Raw genomic sequence first — 17,824 nt, 5'->3', positions numbered from 1 at the left:
GTGACAGATCCAAGATTTTTTTGAGCCTGAATTTCTATAACGACTGTTTGATGAGAAAATGTCATATTCAATTTATACAGAAATTATTATTGATTGTTCCCTCACGAGACCGGGTAGCCATCCAAAATCGTGGGGCGGTAATTCCTCCCCTATATATGTTTCACTACGATTCTCTCGTCAATATTATAATTCTATCATCAATTTTATGGGATTAAATTTAGTTTTTTTAACCTGTGTATACATTTGCCCTTGTCATGTGCAATGTTGTGATCCATTAAGATCATATCAATCCTTGTCAGGAATCACGTTGCAGTGTCCCTATGATCCCTTGTCCCTTCGTTGCTGTGCTATGAGAAAGAGAGTTGCCATCTCGCAAAGACCATCGTCTTACCTCAGTTCTGAAAGGAGGTGCGGATCCAAATCAGCTTTTGTAACTGAGAAAAAGTTCATCAACGATCAATTTGTCCTTAGTTTTGCCTTAGACAGCATTAGGGTAACTGGACCTACCGCGGTACACTCCAAGAATCCATCCAATGTTTCGTAAGGGTGTGTATATATATTCCATGGAAAACCTAGACTTTGCTTCAAACAAAACTATATCCAATTATCATAGAGTCTGCAGCTCAATCCATCCATCTTTTGCAATGGATAATAATATATATTACCTCTGTCCTAAAATGTAATAATCTAAGATGGGTTTAGGTCTAATAACATCCTAGACTACGTATCTTATTCTAGATTGCTACATTTTTTTGACAGATGGAGTACATGGTATAAACCCAAAACACCGATTTACCATAATAATGTATTTTTGGAATTCAGGGATGATTTTACAAGGATTTCATCAGAATTAGTTTGTTTTCCGAAGGAATCAGGGGAGAAATACTCACCATTCAAGATTTTGAGATGAAGGTATTTTCTGTATTTCATAAAGAAAAAGAATGCCAGATCAGAAATCATGCCTAGAGCATCGGGCGAGAGAGAGAGAGAGAGAGAGAGAGATCATACCTAGAGGTACGGGTGTGTCTAGGGCGGCGAAATTTCGCCATGCCGACCATGCCATCTGCACCCATGTTGAACCATGATCATGTGCGCCACATCCCCACGACACAAAACGACCAAAAATAATAATAATCATCATCATCTTTCCACCAAGAACAGCCTCACAAAATTAATCACAAACGCCACACCATCTCCACATGCCCCATATGCACGCATGCCAGCCAGCCTTTGAATCATGCCAAATTCTTTATAGCAGTTTTTGCTCCACACAGGCGACAACACAGCACACCTCAAGCTCACTCACATGCAACGCAATCAATCGATCAATCACAGAGATCCAAAGGCTCACTCAGCAGCTGAAGAAATGAGAGAAGAATTGTACCAGACAAAGAACTGAAGAACAACCCAAATCTCAATAGCTGCTGGTTGCTAGTACTAATAAGCTCTAATAACTATGGGTTTGAGCCATGGATCTGGATCGAGGAGCTGATGAACAAAAGAGAAGGTAAAAAAAAGAAAAAAAAACTAACCTGACAAATATATATGTGTTTATAAGCAGTACAAACTCATGTGTCACTCGAGTGTATAGACATGCCCCAGATCCATGGCTCACACGGCTTTACAGTAACAGATGATGCAGCACCACCGGGAAGGTATGTATGGTTTTTTATATGTCACCCCGTTTGTTTCACTTCTTCCTCGGCTTGGCGCGGCGCGACGTCGCCGACGACGACGAGCCGGAGCCGGAGAAGATGGAGCAGAGGATGCAGCCGGACACCCTCGGCGACGGCGGGTCGACGTCCGGGGCGATGTCCTTGGTCCTGAACACCTGCTGGCTGCGGTTGTCGTCCTCCTTCTGACCGTCCTTCTTCTTCTTCTTCTTCTTCTTCCTCTGCTGCTTCGTCGTCTTCTCGCTGTCGTCGCCGTCGTCGGCAGCGACACGGCGCATCATGCCGATGCTCCCGACGCTCTTGGAATGCCGGAGCTCCGGCTGGGGCTCCTCCGTGCCGCCACCGCCATCGCCATCGCCGGCCTTGGCCGCCTCTGCGTCCTCGGTCAAGAACCGCTCGTCCCAGACCAGGCCTGACGAACCGGACCTTCTGAATGTTGTCGCTGATCTTTGCAAGCCAGCCATCATCTGCACCACCAAAACCACCACTCCTCTCTGCAAAAAAAGAGGAAGCAACTTATCTGCAATTGTGGAGAACAAGAGGTGAGGATGAACTGAACGGTGTGTTCTCTTCTTCTCCTGGGGTTGGGTTGATTGCCTCTGCAGGCTTCCAATGTGTGTATATATGTGAACTGAAAAGAGACAGCCATTAATGTACAGACAGAAGAGCAGTCAACAGCCGGTGCCATTGGAAAGGTACCAGGGGCTGTCTTCCATTAACTAACTAGGTTAAGCAGGGATTAGTTTATCAACAACAGGTAGAAGAACAGTACGGTAAAACTCAACAGATTAAACTATGCACCTTTCTGGTCTAAACCCCATGCCTCTGGTTTTACTTTTCCATCACAAGCATGTGGAAGAGGAGAATCCAATCCAAGTGTGCTGAAGAAGTTCGACCATTACCACCATAAAAAGAGGACAATTTGCTGAGAGCAACAAGACCCTGCATGCATAAATTCTTTTGGCAATTTGTGCACATTACTGTGTGAAAAAGATTGTCCATGATATGTCAACACAAAAGGATCCATAGAAAAAATATCTAAATTGTGTAGTATGTGTCGGCATAAAAATGCTTAATACAACTGACAAGGGTAGGGTTGGGTCCAGCCATTAATTTGGACCGCCTCTACCAAAAGTCAGTTAATGAAGGAACATAACCAACAAGGGTTGGGTGCGAACCTTGATTACCATCTCTACCAGAAATCAGTTAGTTAGGAACAGTACATCTAAAGAAAAAAGTCGTGTGGACATAGTGAAAACAAGTGAAGACAAATGGCAATTGTATTAATTCCGCTCCAGTTAACACCAGCAGACAACCAACCATTGTTAGACAAAATGAAGTACAGTGCATATACTCCCTCCATTCCATAATATAAGGCACAACTACTTTGGTTAGATGTTCCATAATATAAGGCATGGATGCATGCAAATAATTAATTAGGACCTCTTCTCCATTAAATTATTACTTTTTTAAATCCTCTACTCTCAAGATCTCTAATTCTATTGTATGCATACATTATATTTATTAGGGTGATCCAAACTAGGAGATGATAGTAATTATTTCTTGGTCTTTGGATTAAAAGTGGTTGTGCCTTATACTCCCTCCATTTCGAAATGTTTGACGCCGTTGACTTTTTAGCACATGTTTAACCGTTCGTCTTATTCAAAAAATTTAAGTAATTATTAATTCTTTTCCTATCATTTAATTCATTGTTAAATATATTTTTATGTAGGCATATAATTTTACATATTTCACAAAAGTTTTGAATAAGACGGTCGGTCAAACATGTACTAAAAAGTCAACGGTGTCAAACATTTCGAAACGGAGGGAGTATTTTGGAACGGAGGGAGTATCATCTAAAACAAAGGTACAATGCATCGATCATGATTTTAACTCAGTGGTGACAGGTGAATTTTAGGTGCAGAATAAATATCTAATGTATATGTAAATCACCAACATCTGTTTACTCCCTCTAATTTTTAGTATATCTCTAATGATTGAATCACACATGCCCCCACAGGTCTTTCTCATTCCTTCCAACCTCACTATCTCTGTGTTGCAGCCTTGCAGGTCCCCAGATGCTACCTCCCTCCCCTGTTTCCACATAGTTTCCTTCTGATGAACTCCGAAATTTCTCCATCTGCCCCAGTAATCCACAGTACATGGCAACAATTTCATATTACATAATAGAAATCATCATAGAGTTGCAAAGTTTTGAAAGACTGATAAATATAGATTGGTGTTCCTAAAGAAGTGACAATATATCTACCCTGTAGATATACCTAATCTTCTGTGTCACTCACACATGAGCCTCTCATGATGACATGACCAACGCAAAGAGCTGAGCTGACCACAAGCCCAAACTACTCACATTGAAAATAGCAACACGATTTCGATTAAAGTAAGGCAAAGCATGGGTTTGATCTAATAGAGTACTAAAAGTCACCTATCGTGGACCACAAACATTCAACTCAAAAATGTGAACGTTAAAACATTTAACACAATCGTGTCAGCTACTCTGTCGCTGCCTTCCCAAACTTACTGGCATACAACTTCATCTTAAATCCCTACACTTAGGGTGAGTTTGAGGAGAAGTGGATTGAGAAGATTCGGAAGATACGCAAAATAAGATGAGCCATTAGCGCATGATTAACTGAGTATTAACTATTTTAAATTTTAAAAATAGATTAATATGATTTTTTAAAGCAACTTTCCTATAGAAAATTTTTGCAAAAAATGCACCGGTTAGTAGTTTGGGAAGTGTGCGCGCGGAATACAATGGGCTTTCTCACCCAATCCCCCAGGAACCAACGCACCCTTAATACTTCTGGCATAAAAGAAAAACATATACGGGATTACTGGGCACATATCCCAAAAAACCAGACTAGAGAAAAGATTATGTGAAACGCCTTGCTTCCAATAAGAAAACCAATCTAAGCAAGAACAAGACAGAATCTATTGTGACATTTATCATTCAGAAAATCAAGATCTGGTCAACAGAACCCAAGCCGACTTTCACTGAAGCTAATAGTCAAAATGGTGGTCCAGAGTGCAACAAATAAAATTATCAAAGTGGCAATTAAGAGTTGTACCTGTCACATTGGTTGATATGGGAGTACTAATATAAAACATACTCCATATTGGGCTTGCAGAAATTCTTCTACTTCAAAAATTCAAATTTAGAATTTGCAAATAGTTCAAAGAGGAAACCATCATACATGCTAATTTGAAGTAATTATCAACTAGCTATGGTCTCAGATAGGGATCTCTTGAATGCAACTCGATGGTCAGGTACCCCATCCTGTTCCCTTCTATCCTCAAACCACTTAACAATGGTCTTCCGTGGAAGGCTTGTCACTTGAACTATGCTGCTGATCATTGTATTCTGGATCCAATGCAAGAACAAACATAAAATTTAAGCAATGAAGTGAAATGTACTCCACTGAATGAAAAGGATGATCATAGTGGAAAATTCACTTACTGTAGGGCGTTTGGTTCGGGAGTAGACTCTTTCTAATGTCTCCAGTTGCACCTTTTTTAATCTTTTCTGTGAAGACCATTCTGCGCACATGACATGAACAGGAAGTTCCGTCTGTGGCTTGGTTTCAGTGACATCAGCGTTATCAACTACTGGAGAGGGCTCTATTTCCTTGATTTCAGGTTTAGAAGGGTCTTCATCAGGCAAAGAATCAGACATGAATAGAAGTTTTGGAGGTGGATTTCGGAGCAATTCAATGACCAAAGTCCTATCCAGGCCTAGTTCCCCTGCAAGATTCTTTATCTGCAATGGAAACAATTCATATAAGACAACAGAAAAAAAAACCTTCGATAATTTAAAGTTTGGATATATACCTATTACTACTATAAAGGAACGCTTCCTACAAACAGAAACTAACAGATTTCAGAAATGGAAATTAATTAGAATCCAAGTGGATATTTATCTACTCACACTAGTTTTACGGCGACCTATTTTGAGAGCACGAGCCAGCCTCTTAAGTTGCCAGTTTTTCAGCTCTGGCCGTTTGATTTCATCCGTTTTTTCATCATTCCCATAAGCCTCAGAGCCTAATGACGAACCCTCTCCAGATTCATCAGCATCAGCAATATCCCCGATTGCCTCTGCCAACTCCTGCTCAAATCTTGCCATATCTTCTTCTGAAATTCCATCGTCATCATCCTCAACAGACAAATCATCATTCTTGAGATCTTCTTCCAACTGCTTAAAAAGTGCTTCCAGCGCGTCGTCATCGTCTTCACCACCACCGCCAATATCATCCTCTACTACAACCTCCTCATTCTGGATTTTATTCTGGAATACATAACATTTTATCAACAACCCTTCCAGCCACAGCTTACGTGAGGGAACATTTAGGGGACAGACACATAAATCTCAAACACATCCGAGATAAAGATATGCATGCAACAAACAAAAAAAAAAATCGATAATATTCTCCAACTACAGAATAAGATAAGGTCAGTACGATAAGGAAAACACTATAAACGATTCTGCAACTCCTCTCGATGAGTAGGTGTAAAACGCAACAAATTCAGCAATTCACCAACCCGAATTTCCAGTCGCTCGCAGGGCGCCATCTCATCTACACTACTCTATCTACATCTACAGTAAAAAAAAAAGAAGAAGAAGAGGGGTTTAGAGGAGGAAGCAGTGACTGCGAGGTGACCTTGTACTTGGAGGGCCTCCGGCGAAGGGCGCAGGCGACGCCCCGCGGCGAGCGGCGGAGGAGCGGCCGTGCCAGGAACACTCGCGCCCCTGGCGCGGCGGCGGCCGCGGCCACGGCGAGCGGCGCCCCCACCATCGCCGCCATTTCCGCGAGCTCTCTCTTCGGATATTTTCGCTCCCACCTCTGCCCTCCTCTCCGTGGGATTTTTGGTTTCGCAGAGTCCAGAATCCAAATGGGCCGTCTCTCTTCGTCTGGGCCCATTTTGTCCTCAGTTCTAGCCCATAAATAAAATAAAATAAGTTCACTTTCGGTTTCTCTATTTTTACGTCGAGTTTTCACTTTTGCATGGTGTTCTTTTGTCCGAAGATGAAGATTAAGATTAAGTTTTTTATGTAAAATGAGATGGTATTAACATATGATTGATTGAGTTTTAATTATTACAAACTTGAAAAATATATTAATATGATATTTTAGAGCAACTTTCATATAGAAAGTTTTTGCACGAAACGCACCGCGTGCCACGAAAATCTTAATCTTAATCCAACTCTTGTTGGAGAAAAGAACATGACTGCAATACCGGATTATCCAATGTCCGAGGGACGCACCCGTGCTTCGCCACTATCACCACCATCCTCGTCGGAGTCTAGGTGGTCACCGGTGTCGGTGCCGCGTTGTGTCCTGTCATGGAGCATAGAGCGAGAAGCCTAGAAAAAGAAGAAGAAAATGGAAGAAGAAAAGAGGAGTGTGAGACTGATAGGTGGGTCCCACACCAACTCAGCCAAGTTGATCGCGGTCAAATCGTCACGTTAGTTGAACCCGGTGCACAATACTATTATGGGACCTCGTGTAATATGGCATCACAAGTTGAGGGATACATTATACTTCATCCGTTTGTGAAACGGAGGAAGTATATGATATTGTGGTTCAGGGACGCGCGATTTCAAACGGGACGTTAAGATGAGGGATCTGAAGTGAACTTATTTCATAAATAAAATGGGCTGGAACTTTAGGCCCATAATACGTGGTCTTTGTTGGGCTCAATATCAGTAGGAGAGATGTGGGGCCCATCTAGCAGTAGGAGTGGGTAGTTAGCCGAACCGGTCAGAGACGCGTCAAGAAGACGACGCCAACGCGGCGGCGGCGGCGGCGGCGAAGAGGAAGGCGAGGAGCTCGTCGTCGCCGGCACGCGCGCAGCGCAGCGCAGGGTCGCCGACTTGCGTGTTGCGGTCGCCTCGCCTCGCCGCCCCGCGCTGTTGATCGGTCGGCGAGGACAGGAGGCGCCGAGGCGGGGGTGATGCGGCGGTCGTCGAGCGGGGCGCGCGTGTCGTCGGAGGGCGGCAGCGGCGGCGGCGGAGAGATCGAAGGAGTGGGGCTGCCGACGTGCGACCCGCAGTCGGCGGCGGGGCGGAGGGAGGCGGCGCGGGCGCGGGCGCTGCAGCGCGCCGTGCACTGCATCCCGCTCGTGCTGATCCTCTGCGCCCTCCTCCTCTGGCTCTCCGCCTCTTGAGCCTCTTCGGTGAGCACCAACTAATCTCCATATCTCTCTCTCTATGTCGATGGCGAGATGCTAATTAGCTCAGTAGGATAGCGATCGTCGCGGCGTGAGCATGATCTGATCGAATCTTGCCCCCATTTCTTGGAAAAAGTGCGCTTCTTGTCTGTATGATCTATTTACGAATCACATCCCAGCATCAAGTTGAAAATTTTTGAGCAACGATCCGAAATGGTTTCAGGAAAATGCTTAATAATCCCAACAATATCAAGACTGGTATCGTCTCACTGCAATCTGTAACTCTCTACTCCTCTTGTTTCTTCTTGCTTGCTTGTAAATTTCGTTGCTGAATTTGCTTTTTTTTGGGATGTTTCCGCAATCCTCGTCAGTACAAGCAGACTAATATATTCCCTTGGGTGCATCAATTTTGTTCCTTTCTCCTTTGAGATCGTTTGATTTCCCGTCAGGATTAGCCCTTTTCCTTCTTGCTCAGTCCGATCTTAGCGAAAATAACTGATTTGCAGATCTGCACTAGAATTAATTCAAGAGGAAAGACGAATGGTCTGGTGGTGAGGAGGTTGTTTAACAGTTTAAGCTCCCGACCACTCGAGTTATTGGATATTGGGGATGATTGGCATGCTACTATGGCAGTCCATCCCCTCTAATGTGAGTGCTAGAACTCCTGTTTCAAAAAGAAATTCATGAAATATAGTTGCTTCAGCACTTCTTTTGCAAAATGTTTCTTTACCTTTGGTGAAATGGAAGTACGGCAAAAACAAGAAGACATAAACTGATAGTCTTAACTAGTTGCCAATCATAAAAAATCCTGTTAGTTACATGCAAGCTTTTGTTGCTTATGAGGAAGAGATGTTGGAGGATCTGGGTTAGAGAAAGATTGATCCTTGTTTATGGTAATCAACCTCCAACCTTCCTTCCTGTCTCTTTGAGTTTGCTTTATCCTTAGTGTGCGTGCGTCCGATTTGTACTCGCAAAAGAGAAACAACCATAAATTAGTATAAGCTATATTTATATTTTGTAAAGAAATAATGGGACAGATTGGTTCAACCAGTAGGGTAAACTTTTATTGATGAAATAATTGACATTGTTTGAGAGAAATTGACAGCTGATTACATGTGATGTGATAGGAATATAATATACACAATGGTCGAACTTGAAAAGAACTTTAGCATGCAATGGGGATCATCTCCAGCATCCGATGCTAAAGATGCTTCCCTGAGGCTCCTAAAGTCTTTCACTCCTCATAAATGGATTTTCTCCACTTTGCAGTTTCAACGCTTGTTTTTGCATCCTGGAGTTCTGTCACATACATATATATCTTTTTTTTATTCGATCAGTTATCGCTGTAGAAAATATGCTCTGTTGTGACATCGCAGTGCAACATGGGATGTTATGCACTTGTCCTCAGAGCAGTCCCTTTGTATGCCACCACTACTAAACCACATCAATTTCTTTGCTATGGTTACTCTACCTCGTGACCGATGAACCAATTTTTTATAGCAATCATCAGTTGATTAAGAAGTGTGACACCAGATCGAAATGTGCTTTCAACTGCAATACACATAAACTGATTTTGCAATGACTTGGCAATCTAGGCCTTCTTATATATTTGATTGCTCATTGTAGATAGGGTCCTTCCCCTTAAGGCCTCACTGTTGGGGCATAAGCTCCCTCTTTCTACCCATATATGCAAGGCACCTCTCTACCCTGTGTTTTAGCTTGCACCCGTCATTGTGATTTTGCATAAATATGGTTATGTTTGCTTTCGCACCCAAATGCTTTCTGACGTCAATGATTTTTCTGATGTATGCAGATTGATAACCAATGGGTGTTTCAAGTGGATCTGACGCCACAATGTAGAGTTTATAGAGAAAACAAAATACAAGTGAACTAGATCAGGCATGATCAAGTAAAACACAGAGACATTAAGTTACAAAAAGATTACCACAGCAAGAAGCTCATCTACTACAGTTATATTTTTTTGGTTTCCCCTGAAAAGGGTAGCTGTTTTCGGTATAGATATTCTTTGAACTTTAGATTGGAGATGAGATGATTTGGCGACCATTACAGTTTGTATACAAAGGAAGTGTGTACTCTTTTCCTACACTAAGCATGTATAATACTTACATCTGATGCTATTCTTCCAAATTCTATACACATGAATATGTGATTTCGCTGGCAGCTAATTTGCTGAGGTTTTAGCAGCTGTGCTTGTTTGTTGTCTAAATCGATGTGAAGTTTTTCTGTAGCCTAAGCCTTTTCTGGTCTAGGGTCTGTTGTAAAACTTTCTCTCCTTCTTAATACAAAACTTGGCCGGTTTCTTTTGCTGGCCCGGCGAAAAAGAGAACATGTGATTTCTTTGCTTGCCTCCAGTTTGTGTTGTGCATATACCTCTGTTGTAAGTTATCCTTTTATTCTGTGCTTCGATTGCATCCCCCGGTGTATAAAGGGTCAAATGATAGTTCATACAAGTAAATATATATGATTACATTTATAATATTTAGATCCATGATTACATTGATAATTTTACATGATTACATTACAATCCATGATTACATTGATAGTATTTAGATGAATAATTTTTTTCTTGTTTTAAAGTAAATATAAAATTTTAATCCACTGTAATTTAACTTACAAACTCTAGATCCAGCACTAGCTGTGCCAGACAAGAAGTTAAAGCCAAACTCCATTCCATGGCAATTCGTTTGTCGTAATCGTAGCCATTTCGACAAAAAAATGTCTAACCATAATTTGTTTTGGTCGATTTTGACACCCAGAAACCAAATTCTTGTGGATGTCAATGGCAGACCGAACTGTCACTGTTTCACTATCGCAACAACCATATTATTAATAATATTATCATACGTTATCACAAAAGGTATCCATCTATTACACCAGAAAAGTATGATCTATCCAGTGAGATAGGCTTTTGGATGGTTACTATATAATCTGCAACTCTGCACACACGGCCACAAACACAAAAGCTCAATTCAGAAAAAGAAAATTGAAACCATGCAAATTCTGGCGAAAGAAATTTCATGTGTCCTAATAAACGCAACAAAAATCCGAGATGTCTCTTTTAAAATTTGGCCAGGCCAATGGGAGCCACCCGTTGCATCCGACCAAACAAGGCTTGAAAGCCAAGTGCTGAGGAATGTTGTACCCTTTGTGTCCAACTCATACTATCTCGAATTAATCTAGTTTTTGTTGGTTGATTAATCTGTAAAAAAAACTTATCTTTGTGCAGTTTTTATTGTTTTTCTTTGTTGGTCATCCACTCGTCCTTTCCTGCACCGCAAGGAATATGAAAGCCAAGTGATGAAGCAAAGCAAAACTGACGGTTTGCTCCTAAACTTGACTGCCAAGCCAGAAGCAACCCAACGAATGAATTCTAGGAGTACAATTTATGCGCTAAACCTTGGCTACTATTTAAGCTAGAAATTTTTTTTAAAAAAACTCTCAGCAAAGGAAGCATTGGAGTTACAATCGTAGAGTAGTTGATGCATAACTATACTTACAATCTGTAAAAATTATAGTGAATATAATTATACACATATAATTATACACTCGTACAGCAAAAGTGCGACTATGGTGCGTATCTGTATTTTCTAAAAATCAAAAAGTTATATACTTGCACTCAATTTGATATAAAAAATGCTAGCATGAATGAGTTGCCAACGCACCAAAACTTTTATTCAACACCCCTATATTTATTATAATAATTCATTTGCAAAACTATAATATTTACCGAAATAGACATTAAAGATATAGTACCTGATCAGTAACATGCCTATTTCATTTATTGTAGGTAGTGACGTAGTTTTCGGTGACAAGCTCACACATACGTAAAAGCTAAGTTTACAACTCATCATTCTATTTTAGATTTTCAACAAACCATTAAAAAAATATGCTATGGATGATTTATGACCATTCCTCAGGTATCAAAGAAATGTTATATACATTTATATTTTGAATGCCTATTTAACAAATACCTAATTAAAAGATGAATAACATAACTATAAATTCCTTAATATCATACCAATAATGTCAATATTACATTTCTCGACGATCAGTCACATATCAACAAATATTCTCTCAGTACTTTAAAAGTATAAAAACAAACAAAATGACCACAAAACCCCATCGGTCACCGACCCTTCTCCGAACAGGAAAAGAAATCGGCTTGCAACAGCAAAAAAAAACCGACAGCCAGCCAGTCACCGACTCTCACCGGTGGCAGCATCGCCACCAAGAACCCTATCCTCCGCTGGCCATCCGATCTCGATCGGACGGCCAGCAGCTGCCGCGCTCCAGCGCCGTTCCGATCCGACGGCCGAGATCCCACGCGATCCCATCCCACCCTCACATATAACCGCGGCCGCATCACGGATTAATAGCGAGTTTAATCACAAGAAGAAGAAGAGAGAGAAAAAAAGAGAGAGAAGAAATCACACCGCATTAGCAGCAGCAAAAGATTTCCTCGTTTCGCTTCACGAATTTTTGTTGCCCTCGCCCAATCCACAGCGCGAGGAGAGGGAGTTCTCGCGGCGATTTCTCGTCGCCCCTCTCGGCCGCTGCCGGGATCGCAGCTCGCAAGGTTCGTGACCCCTTCCGATTTTGTGTTCATTTTCTTTTCTTTTTTTCTCTTTTTTGGTGTTGTTCCTGTGCGGGAATTGGGGAGGAAAAGGGGAGGGGAGAAGGGGTGGAGCCGCGGTGAAATTTTGGGGGGTGGTGATTGATATGCTCTACTGTTTGCTTTGGTCCCGATTGACCAGTTCAAATGTTCTTGCTTTGGTCGGTGCTCGGGTTTGATTTGACGCTTGGTTTAGATCGTCTTGGTGCGCGTGGTCTGGTATCGTCGTGGCGCTGTTCTTGCGCCTCTTGTGTTGTGATTGCTGTTGTTTTTCTTTTTGGGGGGAATCGCTTGGTTGGAGTTCGTAGTTTGTTAGAGTTGCTGTTTTGGGGGTGGTGTATTTCTCTTATTTTTGTTTGGTTTGTTCGATTTCCGGGCGGGATAGTTGTTCTGATTTTGCTGCAATCTGCCGCAAAATCGCTGTTGCTGAGGTGATGGATGGTCCGTGCGGTTATTTCGATCGGCCTATGTGATCCATTGCGAGTTTTGTTCTTGTAATAGATCGATAGACCCGTATGCTCCGGATGTAATGCTTCCGATTTCCACAACCTAAATTGCGTTAAGTAGTGATCTATATAGGGCAATAGTCAAAACAATTTATTGATTCACGAATCCTTGTTCATAGCATATTTCAGATTTCGCATTGCAATCTGTTGTGATTTTAGCAATGTTATAAACTAGGATACGTTTTTTTCTGTGTAATCTGCATTAGACCTTGTAGAAGTTGAAAAAAAAATTGTATTGTGATTCATCCCGTAATCCACTTTGCTAGATTATTGATTATTACTGTTCTTTTTTTTTGTTTGTGCCAGTTTTGGAAAGGAAACAGGTTGATGAAGTTGGTCAAAGGGAGCAAGGTGGAGGTGTTGCAGGAAGCGGAGGTGCCCCTAGGTTCTTGGAGGGGTGCTGAGATTGTATTAGGCAATGGGCAGAGCTTCTATGTGAGATATGATCCTTCTCCAGTTGACTCTTGCGCCGCTGTCGAGAGGGTGCAGAGAAGGTTGATAAGGCCTTGCCCCCCTCGAGACGATTCAGTATGCTGGGCTGTGGGCGACATCCTTGAGGCCTTTGATAGCTACTCATGGAAGATTGCTGAGATGGTGAGAGTGCTTGGCAAGGATTTCTATCTCGTCAGGCTCCTCGGATCTTCGCTGGAGCTGAGAACACATGCGTCGGAACTTCGGTTGAGGAAGCATTGGAAAGATGGCAAATGGACTGTTCTTCAGAAGGTAATGGTCCATTCCTTCAAATTCATGATATGGAATTATTCATGATTAGTTTTTTTTACTGAAAAGTAGAATAAGCTACTTTATTTCCTTAAGTTGAATAAATCAGCTGGCAGATTGCCACTGTCTTATCTTCAGCAAATCTGTTATTGAAAATTCGATTTTAATGTATCGATAAAACATCCTAATGACTTGTCTCCAATTGATTTCAGGATTCTACAAAGTGCTTCGGTGGTTCATTCAGAGGTCAACCAAAATCTGGAAATCTTGGAAGCAATTTTGGCAAGCAAAGGCAGCCATATTGTGCAATGGACAACAATCTTCTACTGAAGAACCAAAAAGCTTTGGAGGGTGATAAGTCTAGAGGCATGAAGAGAAAATCATCTGCTATTACACACCCAACCCAGTGCAGTGAAGTGACTAGAGGCATGAAGAGATTACAGACACCCCATAGAGATGGAAGGCACGCAGCGCTGGTTGCTGGAGTTTCTCCTCGTTTGGCTGAAAAGGTAGATGCTGTTGATTCCCCATGCTTAATGCTGGGTGAAAAATACATGCATGCTTCCTTAAATAAGAGAAAAAATGGTGTTCATACAACTAACTTGGCTGGGGTAAATGTGGATACTGAAAATAAATTCCGTCCTTTAACAAGTGCTTATCCTAGTGACACCGAGAGTATCTCATCCTCTGTTGGTAGTTGTAGTCCAAGCAGTAGTCCCTGTAGTTCACGACACTTTTACTCAGCCTACCAAACTGGTGATATCTGTAGTAGAACTGATGGTGCTGAAGCTGCCGTATCTGAAAGAGAAACATCTCAACATGATAAGATTATACCAAAGGAAGATACCCATTTGCTGGAGTTGCATGCTTATCGTGCAACAATGTTGGCATTGTATGTTTGTGGGTCAATTAGCTGGGAGCAGGAGGCTTTGTTGACTAATCTAAGGCTTACACTGAACATATCAACTGATGAACATCTAGCTGAGTTGAGGAGTATGGTTTCCTCGGCTATTACTTCTAGATAGCAGTTGTAGTTACTTGCTTGGTGACTTTTATGACATCTTTGTTGTCTTGAAATCATTGTAAGTTGGGAAATCCCATTAAGTATGAGGTATTTGAGTAGTTGATGTTCTGTATTACCTGTTAAAAGAGTTACCTAGTCAGATCATTTTTGTACCATAGACCTTCCAAGAAACATGAAATTTTGCTACATTTTCTCAAACAATTACTGTTCTTCACTTATTCACACTGAAGTTTGTAGCTTTACATTGCTTATATGTTGCTTGTGATCATCTGATTGAATTTTACAGTACTATGATCAAACTCTGCTTTCATTTCAGTGGTACAATATGAAAGTGAGGTCTACGTTAGTGAAGTCCAGTTGTATATATTTGAGCCTTTATGCTGCCAATGATTTTACTTACCCGGGCTACTTGATCCATTGTTTTTTTATTATTCAACATTGTTAGATGTCATGAACATTTGTGCAGGACCTATCATGGTGAGAACCCCATTATTAAGAAAAAAACTGTTGAGCAGCGAGTAATATTCGTATGTTATGTTCAGATGCCATTTTCTTGTCTAGATAGTTAACTGACCTTACAAATTGCAAATGCATCTTTGTACTCGGGAAATTACCACTCAAGGATTGTTCTTGGCAAAGTCTGCAATGAGAAAAGTTGGAAAATGGAAATCTGATACTTATCATGAATTTTCCAGGGCCGAAGTCGGAGGCTTGTAAAGCATCCTTCTGTAGGTCCATGTCGATGGAGGAGTCTGCCACATGGTTTGCTGTATGTTAAATGTGGCAACATTCCATCGAACTTCTGTTGGTACCTTGTTTGTTTTTGTTATTCCTTTTGCTTTAGTATTATCTTTTCTGCTGCCTTTTCTTGTGATTGGCCACTAAATTTCTCGAGAACATTATGAAGTGCATAATTTCCATAAGTTTACACCACATTCATAGAAAATAAACAAAAGTACATGGTAGGCACATCTGGATCAATTACCACTAAAAAAAGGAAGATGAACTTATTTTCATATTGACATATTTTGATATATTTTTTTCTCTTTAGAATGTGAGGCAACTGAGAGGAGTACCTGCAGATTTTGCATGACATGGTAAATAGTGTTTACAATTGGTAAGTTTAAATTTGTAGGTCAGTAATGATAATACAATTATAAACATCGTAGTTCTAACCATGTGATTTTTAACACCTATTTGCAATATGCACATTACCCTTTGTTACCAAAAACAGAAATTACAGAGGGATCTTCAATCTGAATATGACCTGCAAAGACTTTGTAAGAGGCCTTATTTCAAGGTATATATGGTGACTACTGAATTAATGTATGCACCATGGCATTGTTGATCACTGAGGCATCTAGCTGGCTTGTTGAATTCCATCACAAGTCACTCCTTAGTGCATGACTTATTATAGTTGACTCACATGGTTGCTTAGTGTTGTTTGAATGAGTTTTACCATCTAATATTTCTACATATGGATGCACAAATATTGTATTAGACATATGGATGCTTCCCACAGTGCTCTATCGTTGTTTCATGATATCCTAGGAAGCTCAATTTCTATGTTCAGAAGAGTGTGATGCTGAATTGTTTTTGCTTAGGAGAGAGTGTGCAGTCAGCTCAACTTTCCTATGCAGATAAGTTGTTTGCAGTATGAAAAGCAGGGAAAATTTCCAAAAGATTACTGGTGGTGTCACTTTGTCAACAACAACTACTTGTGTTACTGGTGGTCAATACCTTCAAGAACTCACGTGAGTTTGCTAAGTTGAGGACCTGCAACTGACTTCCAATTAAACAGAAGTTAAGGTAGGCAGGCGCACCTTGCAATTCGCAGCAGCAAGTCAGGTGAGGATGCACCATATTGTTTGCCTCACCTGTACTCGTATCTGCAAAATATAATTTACCTCTTTTAATGTTCATCTGGAAAATTACTCTTTAATTCAGATGCTTCACAAGGACTCAGGAGGTTCTCACGCAAAACGTGTGTCATGGTGTTTGTGTGTCAATCATTATTTGTTTTTAATTGCAAGCATTTCAAGTGGCTTGTTTGGCAGCAAAGTGTTACAATTTATTAGAGTACAATTAATTATGTCCTGAATTAATGATCAAAGTACGAGACACGCACTGAAAAAGGCTAGAGAGTTCTTGGCCGTCTTCTGTTCTGTGATTGTGGCATCTTGCATGCAGCTGGTATACTTTGATGGCTCCTAGCTGCAATTCTTTAAGTTGTAGTACAGTGTAATATGCCATTACTTGTTCCGGATGTACTGAAAGATGTAAAGTTGCTAGATCTGCATTGCTACGAATAATTTGTTCAGGTTGCACGCATTTGACAAGTTCCCTTTTCAGAAGAAGCATTATATGGTGCACCTGGTGTTTTCAGATGAGCAAGTGAGAAACCTCCGTTGAAGCCAACTGCAAGCAAAGAATATATGGAACATGTCCTTTGTCTCATTAGTTTGTATTAAACCGATGGTGATGCATTCCTTTTAATTCCATAAAAATATATGATGTGTTTGTTATTGAACTGTGTAATAATACAGACAAATGTCTGTTCAAATAAAGAGTCACTCTTTTATTCTCTCACTTGTGGATAATACTGCATATCAAAGTTTTAGGCAGGTCTGATAGCCCACCCGGATTGGGCCATCAGGCCTAATGGTAGCGCAACTGGGCTGTTCATTGCTTTAGTTTTTACCTTTTAGGAAAAAGTACATTGAAAGGCCTCTTGTCACCGCATTACAAAATCGTCCTTACGACGCATGTGGGCCCCCACATAAGCCTCATCATTTTTTTAGTTACTATTTAGTGAAACTGACGTGTGGGTCTAACTTTTTTTTTTATTTTTTTTCGGATCAAATCGCTACTTAAGCGCCACATCGGATGGAGACTAGTCAATTGAGCCACATAGGCGCCACGTTAGTTAAAACCAGGGATAATACCACCAAGGAACCTAATTCGCACTGGTTCTGTAAGTTGATGGATGCGTTATATTCGGTTTTGCGGTTTAAGGACGATTTTGTAATTCGGTGACAAGATAAGGGACCTCCGGTGTACTTTTTGCTACTTTTTA

At 41.1% G+C, this 17,824-nt stretch overlaps 3 protein-coding genes and 1 long non-coding RNA gene across 8 annotated transcripts; 2 read left to right on the top strand and 2 right to left on the bottom strand.

Annotated features, from left to right (window-relative positions):
* Positions 1 to 1,396: 1,396 nt before the first annotated feature.
* On the bottom strand, positions 1,397 to 2,268 carry LOC4341454 (uncharacterized protein At1g15400). Its single transcript, XM_015788134.3, has one exon. It carries the CDS (start codon positions 2,138 to 2,140, stop codon positions 1,691 to 1,693), a length of 450 nt encoding a protein of 149 aa, XP_015643620.1. The 5' UTR covers positions 2,141 to 2,268; the 3' UTR covers positions 1,397 to 1,690.
* Positions 2,269 to 4,713: 2,445 nt separating this feature from the next.
* On the bottom strand, positions 4,714 to 6,534 carry LOC4341453 (protein OVEREXPRESSOR OF CATIONIC PEROXIDASE 3). Its single transcript, XM_015788133.2, has 4 exons — positions 6,356 to 6,534; positions 5,623 to 5,982; positions 5,155 to 5,454; positions 4,714 to 5,058 (listed from the first exon to the last, which is right to left on the bottom strand). The coding sequence occupies exons 1-4, from the start codon at positions 6,497 to 6,499 to the stop codon at positions 4,912 to 4,914; spliced, it is 951 nt and encodes a 316-aa protein (XP_015643619.1). The 5' UTR covers positions 6,500 to 6,534; the 3' UTR covers positions 4,714 to 4,911.
* An 891-nt stretch (positions 6,535 to 7,425) lies between these two features.
* On the top strand, positions 7,426 to 10,051 carry LOC9267613 (uncharacterized). Its single transcript, XR_010741815.1, has 2 exons — positions 7,426 to 7,871; positions 9,679 to 10,051. It is a non-coding gene; the product is annotated as an uncharacterized lncRNA (long non-coding RNA).
* Positions 10,052 to 12,263: 2,212 nt separating this feature from the next.
* On the top strand, positions 12,264 to 17,337 carry LOC4341451 (uncharacterized). 5 transcript variants are annotated; one of them, XR_010742018.1, is made up of 7 exons: positions 12,264 to 12,462; positions 13,311 to 13,727; positions 13,937 to 14,233; positions 15,444 to 15,865; positions 15,983 to 16,048; positions 16,389 to 16,596; positions 16,696 to 17,337. XR_010742018.1 is itself a non-coding variant. In XM_015785475.3 (4 exons), exons 2-4 carry the CDS (start codon positions 13,332 to 13,334, stop codon positions 15,651 to 15,653), a joined length of 903 nt encoding a protein of 300 aa, XP_015640961.1. In that variant the 5' UTR covers positions 12,264 to 12,462; positions 13,311 to 13,331; the 3' UTR covers positions 15,654 to 17,337. The 5 variants fall into 5 exon arrangements, 2 of the variants coding, with proteins under 2 accessions (XP_015640961.1, XP_015640960.1); XR_001546347.3 differs by having other exon boundaries at positions 15,444 to 16,596; positions 17,101 to 17,337; XR_001546346.3 differs by having other exon boundaries at positions 15,444 to 16,596.
* Positions 17,338 to 17,824: the final 487 nt, after the last annotated feature.

The sequence above is a fragment of the Oryza sativa genome, chromosome 6 (assembly GCF_034140825.1).
Source record: "Oryza sativa Japonica Group chromosome 6, ASM3414082v1".
NCBI classification, from domain to species: Eukaryota; Viridiplantae; Streptophyta; class Magnoliopsida; order Poales; family Poaceae; genus Oryza; species Oryza sativa.
The sequence above is the reverse complement of the archived record's forward strand: the minus strand, read 5'-3'. Positions and strand labels throughout refer to the sequence as shown.